General features: G+C 35.0%; 1 protein-coding gene across 1 annotated transcript in view; it reads left to right on the forward strand.

Moving 5' to 3' along the window:
- LOC105098877 (phospholipid-transporting ATPase ABCA3) overlaps positions 1-13,325 on the forward strand; it is a 123,230-nt gene that overhangs the window by 90,245 nt on the left and 19,660 nt on the right. Inside the window, exons 24-27 of the mRNA XM_064478510.1 lie at positions 2,144-2,308; positions 8,492-8,679; positions 12,302-12,427; positions 12,681-12,875. Coding sequence (XP_064334580.1) covers positions 2,144-2,308; positions 8,492-8,679; positions 12,302-12,427; positions 12,681-12,875 — 674 coding nt within the window. The remainder of the gene's footprint in view (positions 1-2,143; positions 2,309-8,491; positions 8,680-12,301; positions 12,428-12,680; positions 12,876-13,325) is intronic.

Consider the following 13,325-nt stretch of genomic DNA (forward strand, 5'->3'; position numbering starts at 1 on the left):
AGCAAAGTGGGGAGACTGGGGAGTGGAAGGTGCTATGGTATGACTCCTGCCTAATTTAATGAAGCATATACTCGTGCCTCCTAGTGTTTTTCAGAAGGAAACAGTTAAATATACAACAGATGTAGCCCTCATTAAACCAGTTTCTCTTCCTTTCAGGTCTGGTTTCAGAAGGATTTCATGAGTAGGTTATCCCTGTCTTCCTTTTCTGATTATGAAATTTAAAGAAATGCTGACTCTGCTGGTGATGCCACAAATGAGATTTGTTCATAGAACATTCCCTTCTTGAATTTATCTATAAGCATGAATCTTGAACTGCATTAATCAACTCAGCCCTCCCTGATGTGGCAGAACCCAATCAAAAGAGGCTTCCAGACTCATTCCCTGACTTTAGACCTTGGCCTCACACAAAATGAAACATAGCTTTTTCGTTCTTGTTGCATACCTATCCAAGGAGTTTGCCATGTGAGTAAAACTTGAGCCCCTGCATAGAAGGCTAAAAAAGCCAAGTATTCATGCATTCATGTTCATTCCCTGAATTAATGGCATGGCAATCACTTTTATACTATCTATGGATTCCATTGGTGGTCTGCACTATTAATTGATCGGTCACCCATTCTATCTCACGTGTATTTCCTTACTAACTTTTTCTCTGCTAGTAACTTTTGGACTCTGGCACCAATATCCACTTATTTCCCATGACTCCAGGTAGAACTGAAGATCATTTGTCATAGCAGGTTTTCTATCATCCCTCCCTCACTGAATCCTCCTCCCTATAGGCAGACAGTCTGTAAAGATCTCAGATTCTCCTAACAGAAGGTAAGGGAGGACTAGTAATTTTAATCTTCTGTATTGTATTCATTTCTGAGACTTTACTGCCTGGCCTTCGTGTATTGTCCTAATCCAGAGGAAAGAGCTCTGGGGCACATCAGGGTAGCAAACCTTGATTTCACTTTATCTACAACCCAGATAATAGGAGTTTTCTGAATTCCAGTTTCTGATAATGAAGATTTTTCTCCTGGAGTGTAGTTTTAGGAACTTCTAAACTTGTTAGTTTTCTTCTTGGGTTATAATGTAATTTGCCTGCAAGAGATAGTTTAGAAACGTAATTCCTTTTCTGTGGTTGAAAAAAATCTGATTAACATTCCGTCCCTGTTACTTATTGTGGTAACAGTTCCCACCTTGTATCTAATAGTTAAATTGTGCCACCTGGTCCACATTCTAGGATCCCGTTATTCCCATAGGTGTCAGGGAACTGAATTCCATTGCAACATACTCTACCATCATCTTCACCCTACAGAAGACAGTGAACATAGAGCTCTTCAAGAATGCATTTCTTATTTTTACTTCTTTATTCAAGTATAAGTTGCATTAAGAAAAGTACAGAGACCATAAATGTACAGCTTGGTAAATTTTCATGAAGTGAACATGCTAGTGAAACCTTCCTCTCTCCAGCCAGGTCTTCCTATGGGCCTACAACCCACTAAGAGCCAGAGAACAAGGTCCTTTGATTTAGTCTATACAGATAATCCTCCCAGGGCAGAAAGTGTAATGGAGAAGGATAGAGTACGGATTCAAAGGGATAAACAAAAGAAATATGACAAGGAGGCTATTGGATTTGGCACTGAGAAATTCAGGGGGAGACTTGCATGTCCAGAGGGATGAAGGACTGAAAATGGTGACTTGCCCTCCCACTTAAAACAACAATATATGTTGGATAAAAAAACTGTTCAAACTTTTAAAATTGTATCATTGATCCTACAAGAAATTTCAAAATGCAGAGGCCAACAACAAAGTGAAATTCAGCATCCCGTGATTTTCTTTTTGGGGAACAGAGGAGAGTAGAAAAACCAAAGGCCAAGCCAAGGTAGGAATCTTAATAGCAGACCCACCCATAAAGAGGGAGAAGACAGATCCTAGGGAAATACTGTTAACAAAAGTCCTCTCTTGCAATCTGTAATTGACACACCCATGCTACAAGCTATCAAGGTGAGCAAGCTTAGCGAATTAATAACTACTGTTTTCTCAGATGATCAGCATGCTAGATTGGTAATTCTGAGAGTGGTTTGATCATCTTAGGGAAGTCTGTTTTTAAGGGGGTTTCATTCCTTTCTTACCTGATGCTAATCTATCTTTTTAATCGTAGAAAATGACATTCCTCAATTCACAAGAACCCTCCTGGTTAATACATTAATGATGCTTCCTAGTTACAACTTAGCAATGAGTATCAGCAAATTCTTTGATGACTATGAGGTGAAAAAAAGGTGTGCCAGGAAACTGAAAAATATCTACCTGGACTGTGATAAAAAACGTGAGTATCTGGGGTTCCCTGGGTCCTTAAAAACAGCCCATTCCTTTCTAGGGTTATACATATAAACTTAGATTGTAGACAATCAGAGGAACCTGTCGAATGACATTCAGGAGACAGGCTTGCTGTTTTCAGCATTTTTCTGTACCAAAGTCATTTTCATAAACTAGGGAATAAAATGAAGCCTCAAAATAAAATCCAAGATAAATTTATGAAGACACCACCAGATTTAGAATGAGTTACTACTAGTTATTCACCTTCAATGTGAAAGTAGCTTCCCACACATTATCTTGAATCTTCACAGCACCCTGTAAGTTAGCTACTATTATTCCAATTTTGTAAATGAGGAGACTGAATGCTTTACTTAAACTAAAGATTAAATGTGAGTTCCCTGGGACACTACGTTTTAAGTATTACACAGGTAAAAGAAAAGTAAACTCACAGCCAGATCAAAATCAGAGGAAAATAAAGGCATTCTATTAAAATTTCCATATGTTAGGCTGATTTTATATTTCAGATTGATTCTAAAAATTGAGAAATAATGAGCATATTTACTCTGTGTGTGTGTGCATGTGTGTGTGTTCATGCACAGCTTGTTCTGGAATCAAATAATTTATATGCAGCCACAGAAAGAGAAATGTAATGGTACTTCACTAAATCAGTGCAGGATAAAATATAATTATTAGGGTTAAATGGATTATATTTTCTTACAGCTCCTGAATAACAAAAATTATGTCACATTTTAGTTTGCATCATATTTGGACCATACGTTCCTCACTCTGCATTTTAAAAACAACTCTATTGATTTATTATTTACATACTATGATCAGTTTAAATTAATCTATTTTATTTTATTTATTATTTTTACTAAATTTATATAGTTGAGCCATCATTATCACAGGCTAATGTTAGAATATTTCCATTATCTGAAGAAGATCCATCATGTCTGTTTACAATCCCCATTACAATGCCCAGCCTAGGCATCCACTAACATACTTACTGCCTTAAAATATTTGATATTTATGAATATTTCATATCAATAGAATCATTTTGTATCTCCATTCTTTCACTTACAATAATGTTTTTGAGATTCATCCAGGTTACAGCATATCTCAGTATTCTTTTTTGTTGCTGAATAGTATTCCATTGTACTGATGTACTACTTTCATTTATTTGTCCATCAGCTGATGGACATTTGTTTGGTCAGAAGTTATTAATGGTGTCTTTTGAAGCATAAAAGTTCTGAATATTGAGGAAATTCAGTTTATTAACATTTTCTTGTATAGGTAGTGTTTTCTGTTCTTTGTATTATATTTAAAAACTCCACCTAACCCAGAGTCAAGGCTCCAATGTCTTCTTCAACATGACTAGGTCTACATATATAGGTCACAGCATAATTTGTCCCAGCAAAAATTATATCATTTCCCCATCAAATTGTCTTGGTACCTTTTTTAAAAATGGATTGACCATAGTGTAAGAGTTTATTTTTGGAGGATAAATTCTGCTCCCTTGATCAATATTTCTATCCTATGTCACTATCAAACTGTTTTGGTTACTTTAGCTTTTTAGGAAGTTTTTAAGTTGAGAAGATCATCCTTGATCTTCTTCAAAATGTTTTGGCTCTATAGTAGCAATGAACAATCCAAAAAGGAAATAAAGAAAACATATTCATTTACAATAGCATTAAAAAGAATAAAATACTTAGAACTGAGTTTAAGCAAAAAGATGCAAGACATGTATATTGAAAACTACAAAACATTGCTGAAATAAATTAAGGACAAGTTAAATAAATGGAAAGATATCACACATTCATGGATTTGAAGACTTAATATGGTTAAGATGGTAATACTCCCTCAAGTGATCTAGAGATTCAGTGTAATCTCTATCAAAGTCCACAATGGCCTTCCTTAATAGAAATGGAAAAGCATAATCTAAAATTTATTTGAATCACAAGGGTGTTGCAAATACCCAAAATAATATTGAAAAAAGAAAAGCAAAATTGGAGGAGTTACAGTTCCTGATTTCAAAACTTACTACAAAGCTACAGTAACAAAAACAGAGCTGTAATGGCATAAGGATAAACATATAGAATAATGGAACAGTCTGAGAGTCCTGAAATAAAACCATACTTTTATGGTCAATTGATTTTCAGTGAGGTTACCAAGATCACACCATGAGAAAAAAAAGACTTTATCCCTTCAACATATGGTGCTGGGAAAACTGAATATCCACATGCAGAAGAATGAAGCTGAAACTTTACTTGACACCATGCACAAATTTTAAGAATAGATCAAAGACCTAAACATGAAAACTAAAAGTATAAAACTCTTGTAAGGAAATATAAGGGTAAATTTTCATGATCTGTGATTTGACAATGACATACTATATATGACACCAAGAGCACACAAAAGAAAAAAATAAATATATCTCATCAAAATTTAAAGCTTTTGTGCTTCAAAGAACACTATCAAAAAAGTAAAAGAACAACCTGCGAAATGGGAGAAAATATTTGCAATCCATGTCTCTGGTAAGTCTAGCATCCAGAATGTATACAGAATTCTTACAACTCAAGAGAAAGCCCAATTTTAAAATGAGCAAAGAACATGAATAGATATGTCCCCAAAGAGGCTATACAGATGGCCTTCAAGCACATGAAAAGATGCCAAACACCATTATTCACTGAAGAAATGCAAACTGAAATCACAGTGAGATAGGATTGATGTCAACATCATGGTGATGTGAATCATTCCTTTTTTCTCTCCCCTTCAATTTATAATTAATTGGACATCTGTAACCAAAGAAAGTATCTCTGTACAGCATACCAGGACACCCAAGAGACTCATCCATCTGTGCACCCAAAAGTGGATGGATTGAACCATGCAGGAGCCTGTGCAAGGAGGGGGGTGGTGGTGGAGCTGGCAGTGGCCAAGAAGGCATAGCAGGTTCAGCACCAAGGCAGTGTTACCTTTCTGGAAGAGGAGTTGGAGCATGAAGGTGATGAGTGGTGGTCTCCCTAAACACATGCTGCAGCTGGAAGTCTCTCTGAGAGACCACAGTGACTGGGGGGAGAGAAAGGAAAAGAAGTAGGCAGACAAAGAGGACTGAAAGAAGGCATTTGAACAGTTAGAAGCAAAGTATAACAAAGAAAGGTGTTTGCTACTTCAGATGTGGTGGCAGAGCCATTTTTCACCAAACACCATCAGAAAGTACAATAATAAGGTATCACAAAAAGAAAATGATAATTTCCCAGCAACTGAACCTAAAAGACATAGAATATTGTGATCTAAATGATAAAGAATTCAAAATGGCTGTTATGAAGAAATCCCACAGGCTACAAGGAAACTTAGAAAGGCATTAAAATGATCTCAGGGATCAAATTAATGAACAGAAGCACTTTACCAAAGCAACTGCAATTCTAAAAACAAAACAAAAACAAAAAAAACAGAAATGTGGTGCCAAAGAATGAATGAATGAGAGGAAGAATGCACTGGAAATAAAGCAGATCAGATAGAAGAGAGAATTAGTGAACTTGAGGATAGATATATAGAAATGGTTCTGGTGAAGAGGAGACAGAACAAAATTTTTTTACGTGAGGAAATCCTACAAGACTTGTCTGACTATATTGGAGGAGCCAAGGTTAATGGCATAAGGGTATTCCAGAAGGGGAAGAGAGGTAGAAGGGAGAAGAGAGCTTATTTAAACAATGTAACAGCTGAGAACTTGCCAAACCCAGAGAAGGAACTGGATATACAAGTCCATGAAGCTAACAGAACACCTTATTATCTCAAACAAAAAGACCTTCTCCAAGACACATTACATTAAAACTGTCAAAGTCAATTATAAATAATTTTAAAGGCAGCCGGTGGGGTGATGGGAACAACAGTAACCTACAAAGATACCCCATTAGGCTGCCTGTAGATTTCTTAGCAAAAACTCTACAAGCCAGAATAAAGTGGAATAACATAGTTTAAATATTGAGATTTAAAACTACAAATACAAAACTACAATGAGCCATCACCTCACAGGTGTTAGAATGGCTATCATCAAGAGACAACAGGTGCTGGCAAGAGTGTGGTTAAAAGGGAACCCATACACATTGTTGGTAGGAATGTAAATCAGTCCAACTACTGTGGAAAACAATATGGAGTTTCCTCAAAAAATTAAAAATAAGATCTACCATACAATCCAGTACTTCTGCATCTGGCTGTATACCCAAAGGAAGTGTGAAACAGGATTTTAACAAGATATATGCACTCCCACATTTATTGCAGCATTACTCACAATAGTGAAGATATGGAAACAACCCAAATGCCCATCAACAGATGAATGGATAAAAAAGATGTGTTACATATACACAATGGAATATTATTCAGCCATGAGAATGGAAGACATCCTGCCATTTGCAGCAACACCTTGAGCACATTATGCTAAGTGAGATAAGTCAGACAAAGACAAGTATTGTATGATACCACTTATATGTGGAATCTAAAAGAGTTACACCTGTAAAAATCATAGAGTAAGATGGTAGTTACCAGGGGTTTGGAGGAGAAAGGATAAGAATGATGGTATTTAAAGGTACAAATTTGTAAAGAGTAGTTAAAAAGCCATAGGCCCTCATGCACAGTATAATGAATGGAGACAATAATACTGTACTATAACCATGTAATGTGATAAATAATGCTACATGGGCAATCATATTACAACATATAAACATATCAGGGTAATACTGTACACCTTAGACTTACACAGTGTTACATGTCAAATTTATTCAGTTAAAGAAAATCACAAGATATCCCTGCACATCCCCTTGGGTGGCTAGAAAAAAAATGGAAAGTATCAAAGGTTTGGCGAGGAGGTGGATAAATTGTTACACTCAGATATTCCTGGCAGGAATATCAAATGTTGCAGCTCCTGTGGAAAACAGTTGCTTGCTCCTCAAAAGGTTAAACACATAATTACCACTTAACCCAGCAATTCCACTCGAGTATATACCCAAAAGAATTGAAAATAAGTATTTAAACAAGAACTTGTACACAAATGTTCATAGCAGCATTATTCATATTAGCTTTTTTCCATTAAAAGTGGAAGCAATCCAGATGTCCATCCACTGGTAAATGGACAAAATGTCCAAACAATATAATGTCATTCAACAATAAAGAGAAATTAATTACTAATACATGCTACAACTTAGATGAGTCTTGAAAACATGATGCTAAGTGAAAGACGCCAGACACTAAAGGCCACTTAACTGTATGATTTCATTCATATAAAATGTCCAAAATAGGCAAATCCATACAGACAAAAAGTAGATTAGTGTTTGTCAGTAGCTAGAGGATTTGGGGTAACCATAACTGCTTAATAGATATTGGATTTTCCTTTGGGGTGATAAAAACATTCTGGATCTAGGTAGTGGTGATGGTTGCACAACATCGTAAATGTACTCAGTACCAGTGAATTTTATACTTTAAGAAGGTATTTTTATGTTATGTGTATTGTTACAGTAAAACAAATAAACTGCATTTCTGTATGTTGGTACAGAAAATATAATTCTTATAAAAAGGGAGTGATTTTAATATCTTCACATCTCAGAAATGTCTCCTATTTGCTTATCTAGGACTTAGCTGTTTGTGTTAATTTTCTCTGTAGTAAAGTCAGGAACTATCAGCTATCACAAATTTACATTTAAACTATTGTTCTTTTCTTCTTTATAAGTATTGCCATTTCTACTCTTCCTATTTAAAACTTTTCATATTTATAGAATAAAATTTTCTCTCACGCTGAAGGACTTTAAGGATATTATGCAGGGCCTACAATAGTAGTTAAGCATGCCATAAATGCCTTCATTTATTTGCTTTATTTAATTACTAAGCATTCTGTTCACAAAGACTCAGCATTTGAAACACTGTGTTTGTAGTAAAACTGTTGTCTATCAAAACTGGTTTAAAAAAAAACAAAAAAACTAGAGGAACAATCATTGCCAGGGAACTTTTATAAAAGTAACCAAAAATATCAGGGAAGATCAAATAAGAGACAAATAAAATATTAAGACAATTACTTATTTTCCATATTCTGTACTTCTCTAAATCTAACTTCATTTAATTTTGATTCTTTATTTCTTAATAATTGGTGTCATCTTAGACTCTGTATAACTTTTTAAAGTAAGGCTATCTCTTTTATCATCCTCAGTTATTGAGAATAATATCTATGGTTTTGGAGAACATGGGATTGGAAAGTTTTTGATTTCATTGGCTGCCCTGGGCCTCATTTATCTGCTCCTATTTTTGTGTCTGGAAAGTACATTCTGGAGCCTGAAAAACTTTGTCTATCATAAAATCATATTTAATGTCTACGAGATATTCAGAAAATGCAAGAAGGTAAGTAACTAACATTAACTTTAGATACAACACAAAGAAAATTCAGTTAGGCCAGAATGCATGAATTTATAAATCCCTACGTCTATTAGTTGATAAAGAAAATATCATTCAATTATACTAAGATCTAACTGGGACTAGTTTGAGTAACAGGACTTTTATCTTAGTTTGGATTTCAGGTTCTAAACTTTGAATTCTCTGCCAAGAAGAAAGTAATCGATTTATACTAGAAAGTGCTGCTTCCTGCACATTGTCTTTGGGATGTATTTGATTGTAGTTATGGAATTGGCTTCTTAAAACTGTGTAGAATTGTAGAGTTCTATGGTCTCTACCAGTCAGATTATGACCTATTGCTTTACAAAGTTTTCTTATAATTTTTCCTAATCTCAGGGTTTTGCCTAGAATTTTTTATTCTAATGGTCCATTCCTCCAGTAATTGAATTCCCACTGGTATATACTTGAACATATGTTGAGGCAGCAAACCTCCCATCTATCTCCTCGTAACTTCCCCTCATTCATCCTAATCCTGTTTGTGGGTGCTATTCCATGATGGCTCTAGATACGGATCATAAATTTCTCTGAGCCTGCATAACTCTAATATTTCAGCAGGGACGATATCTTGAGACCATAATAGCCTTTTGTTCTACATGGAATTCTGACTAGCATGAGTAGCATTTAACCAGAGTTTTAGTTCCCTGCTTTATGTTGCTAATTAATGCCTAGAACAACATAACAAAACTCCTATTCTATCTACTTTTATACCAAAACCCATACAGATATTTCTACCACAAACAGAAGATGTCTGCTCCAAGATATGCTCAACCAAAATAAATTTAGGTATATATAGAATAGGAAGGATTTTTTCTGAGTGTCTAGGATTAAACATATGAATGGTACTTTGAGATTTTAGACTTACTTAGACTGAAACAATAGACCCTGAACCATGTCATACACTTCAGGTATGAAAAAAGAAGCATAATGACTCAGACAGAGAAAGACAAATACTGTAAGATATCACTTACATGTGAGATCTAAAAAAATACAACAAACTAGTGAATATAACAGAAAAGAAACAGACTCACAGATGTAGAGAAGGAACTTGTGGTGACCAGTGGGGAGAGGGAGGGGGGAGGGGCAAGATGGAGGCGGAGGATTAAGAGGTACAAACTATCGGGTATAAAATAAGCTACAAGTATATACTGTACAACATGGGGGAAATAGCCAGTATTTTATGATAACTATAAATGGAGTATAGCCTTTAAAAATCTGTGAATCACTGTATTGTATACCTGTAACATATAATATTGTACATCAACTATACTTCAACTAAAAAAATATATTGTAAAATAAATACGTAGATAAATTTTTAAAACAAAAAAAGAATTAAGAAAAAGAAGAATTAATATGGAGGGAGATTTTTTGGATAATATTATGAGAATATTCAGCTGGTAAATTCTTCTCCTATTTGTCACTGCCTCCAGAATGCTGAGAGCAGCACCAAGCAAATGACCAAGGCCTCAAAATTTTATACAGTAATCTAATGAGCGACCCTGCTTAGCCTTGATATCCTTAAACCAGAGTGAACTGAATGTCCTATTTTCAAGCCAAAAGTTCATTCTTAGTTTTCTTAATATTCCAAAATGAGAAAAAGTCACTATTATTAATGAAAAGTAAAAGATAGTTCATGAACCATAAAAAGAGAAAGATATTAGATATAGATTCTATACTGACAGATTTTTCTTTCAACACTTTGAATATATCACACCACTGCCTTTTAGATGGCACTGTTTTTATGGAATGGAGTACCGACTTCATGAGAGGTCAGCTATTAATCCTTTGTTGTCCCCTTGTATCTAATAAGTCATATTTCTCTAGCCACTATCAAAATTGTCTTTTTGTCACTAACTTTGAATAGTTTGACTATAATGAGGCTAAGTGTGGATCTCTGTGTTAAAACTACTTAGGGGTCGTTTAAATTCTTGGATGTATAGATTCATATTTTTCATTCAGCTAAGAAACTGGGGTTTGAGGTTTGCAAATACCAACTACTATATATAAAGGAGATCTACAACAAAATTCCTCTGTATAGCACAGGCAACTATATTCAATATCTTGTAGTAACCTATAATGAAAAAGAATATGAAAATGAATATATGTATGTATATGTATTATTGAAACGTTAAGCTGTACACCAGAAATTGACATTGTAAAATGACTATGCTTCAATTTTTTTAAAGGCTTTAAAAAAAAAAAGAAACTAAATAGCCTTATTTCAATTAAAGAAATTTCCTTGCATAGTTTAGTACTTCCAAAAAAGAAAACTCTAAGCCCAGAAATTTCACTAGTGAGTTGTAGTGAAAATTTAAAGGGGAAATAGCATCAGTTCTACACAGTTTCTTCCAAGAAGCTGAAGAGGTGGAAGCATTTCTCAATTCATTTTTGAAGTGATCATTAATCTTATGCCAAAGAAAGTGTAAGAAACCAATATCCCTCATAAACACAGACACATAAATCTCCAACAAAATATTTACAAATAGAATACAGGAATATATGGAAGGAATAATGCATCATGAACAAGTGGCATTTATTCCATGAATGTAAAGCTAGTTTAATATTTCAAAATAAACCAGTGTTATAATATTAATACTCAAAAATAAAATCACATTTATATCAATTATTGCAGAAAAAGTATTTGACATTTAATATTTATGATTTTTTAAAAAAATTATCTACAAACTAAGGAAACAGGAACTATCTTAACCTGATAAGTGGCATCTACTTACACATGAAGCATACACCGAACATAATGGTGAAAGACTAAATGTTTTCTTCTAAGATTGAAAATTGGACAAGGATACTCACTCTTACCATTTCTATTCAATCAATTTTAAGATTGATTAAAAAAAAACTTAAAGCAACCCTCTTCTCACTCTTTTGATTAGCATATTTACTGAGCTGAATATATTCTCCTGCTCCATTCCTCCTTAACCACTACCACCAAATGAGTAATTGAAGCAAAAAATAACCAATTCAAAACAAGAAAATTTTGCTCCAACAGTACAAATTACTATTCACAAAACATGCCACGTGGTTTCATTCCTACACATCTTTCACTAAGCTCCCACTGCTGATGGCAGCCTTTCTTCCATCACCACCTTCCTTTCATTCTCTCAATATGTCTTTGTTTATTCCTCAAACTTAGTTCAGACTTTGCTTTTAAGGGTCCTTCCCTCAAAAAAAGTGGAGTTCATTCTTTTCTTCTCTTGGATCTCAGGTCTCTTGAATCTCAGGTCTCTTGAACATATTTTAATTGTAACAAATCACACTATATAATAATTAATAGTATCAAGGTGGCTTTTGTTCTCCACGAAGTGCCCATGTTACTGGCAAGGATATACTGCTTACCCATAGCTGTAGAAAACTTGTTCATGACTATAGTTTCCAAAACTGAGCAATTCAGGAACAAATTTGCACATATGATTTCAGGAAATTGGTAGGAAAGCTCTAAGAACATTCCTGACATCTTTGAGATTACTCCATCAGGTCAGCTTTCAAAAAGCCACGCAATTTAAAGCAAGACATCTAAAGTCTATTCACTTCTGTGATCCTTGTCTTGAAAATACAGGCTACAGCGTCCATCCAAGTAAACAAGGAATATGAGGATAAAGACGTAGAAGATGAAAGGAAGAGAGTCCTGACACTGTTACCTAATTTGAAGCGTGCCCCGCTACTTCTTAACGATCTTACAAAGGTAAAATCATTCAATGTCCAACCTTGCCCTAAGATTTAGCCCACCTTCCCTGCCAAGACTGTATTGGTAGTATTAATAATTCATTGGAGTTTTATGGGATCTATGTAAATATTCTGGTAAAAGAGACGGCTGAGGGGGAAAAGAGTCCTGTGAAACTGCCCACAGGTAGCAGTCCTCAGGGGTCTGAGGTTATGGTTGTGGCTGACTGTAATCAGTGCTTTACTACAATGTGGTTCCTTTTTAATTTTCTCAGATTTATTATAAGTGTCCAGTTGTAAAGGCTGTAAGAAATATCTCCCTTTTAGTCCAAAAGTACGAGTGCTTTGGATTACTTGGATTAAATGGAGCTGGAAAAACCACTACATTCAAAATATTGACTGGAGAGGAGACCACAACCTCTGGAGTTGTGTTAATTGATGGCATTAGCATCACTGAAAATATCAGAAAGGTATTTCTGGACCTAATCACTGAGTCAGTGCCCTAAGGGAGGAGGTGACAGACAAGTGGGTGGGGGGCATGGAAGGAAAGCTGGAAGCATTGACATATATACATTCTTTACTCAAAAATAGCAGACTCCAGGGACAGCGATAGTCATGATAACATCCTGAATTTGGGAAAAGGCAAATATTCTTTCTGGCTGAAACAAAATTTGAGTATCTATACATGGATCAAACTAGTAACAGGAAGAGCAGCTATCTCACTTAATCTGCCATGATGTAATTGGAGCTTCTTATAAAACAATGGTTAGAAGAAGTAGTTGTGAAAGATGTTGAGAAAGTAGAGTTGTCAGGGTTTGGGCTCCATTTGGATGTGGGCTGTAAGGAAAAGAAAAGAACCTGAGACATTGTCCAGGAATCTATCTTGAGCCAGTGAATGAATGAAAGTTCCATTCACCCAG

Source organism: Camelus dromedarius, chromosome 24 (genome assembly GCF_036321535.1).
Source record: "Camelus dromedarius isolate mCamDro1 chromosome 24, mCamDro1.pat, whole genome shotgun sequence".
Lineage (NCBI taxonomy): Eukaryota > Metazoa > Chordata > Mammalia > Artiodactyla > Camelidae > Camelus > Camelus dromedarius.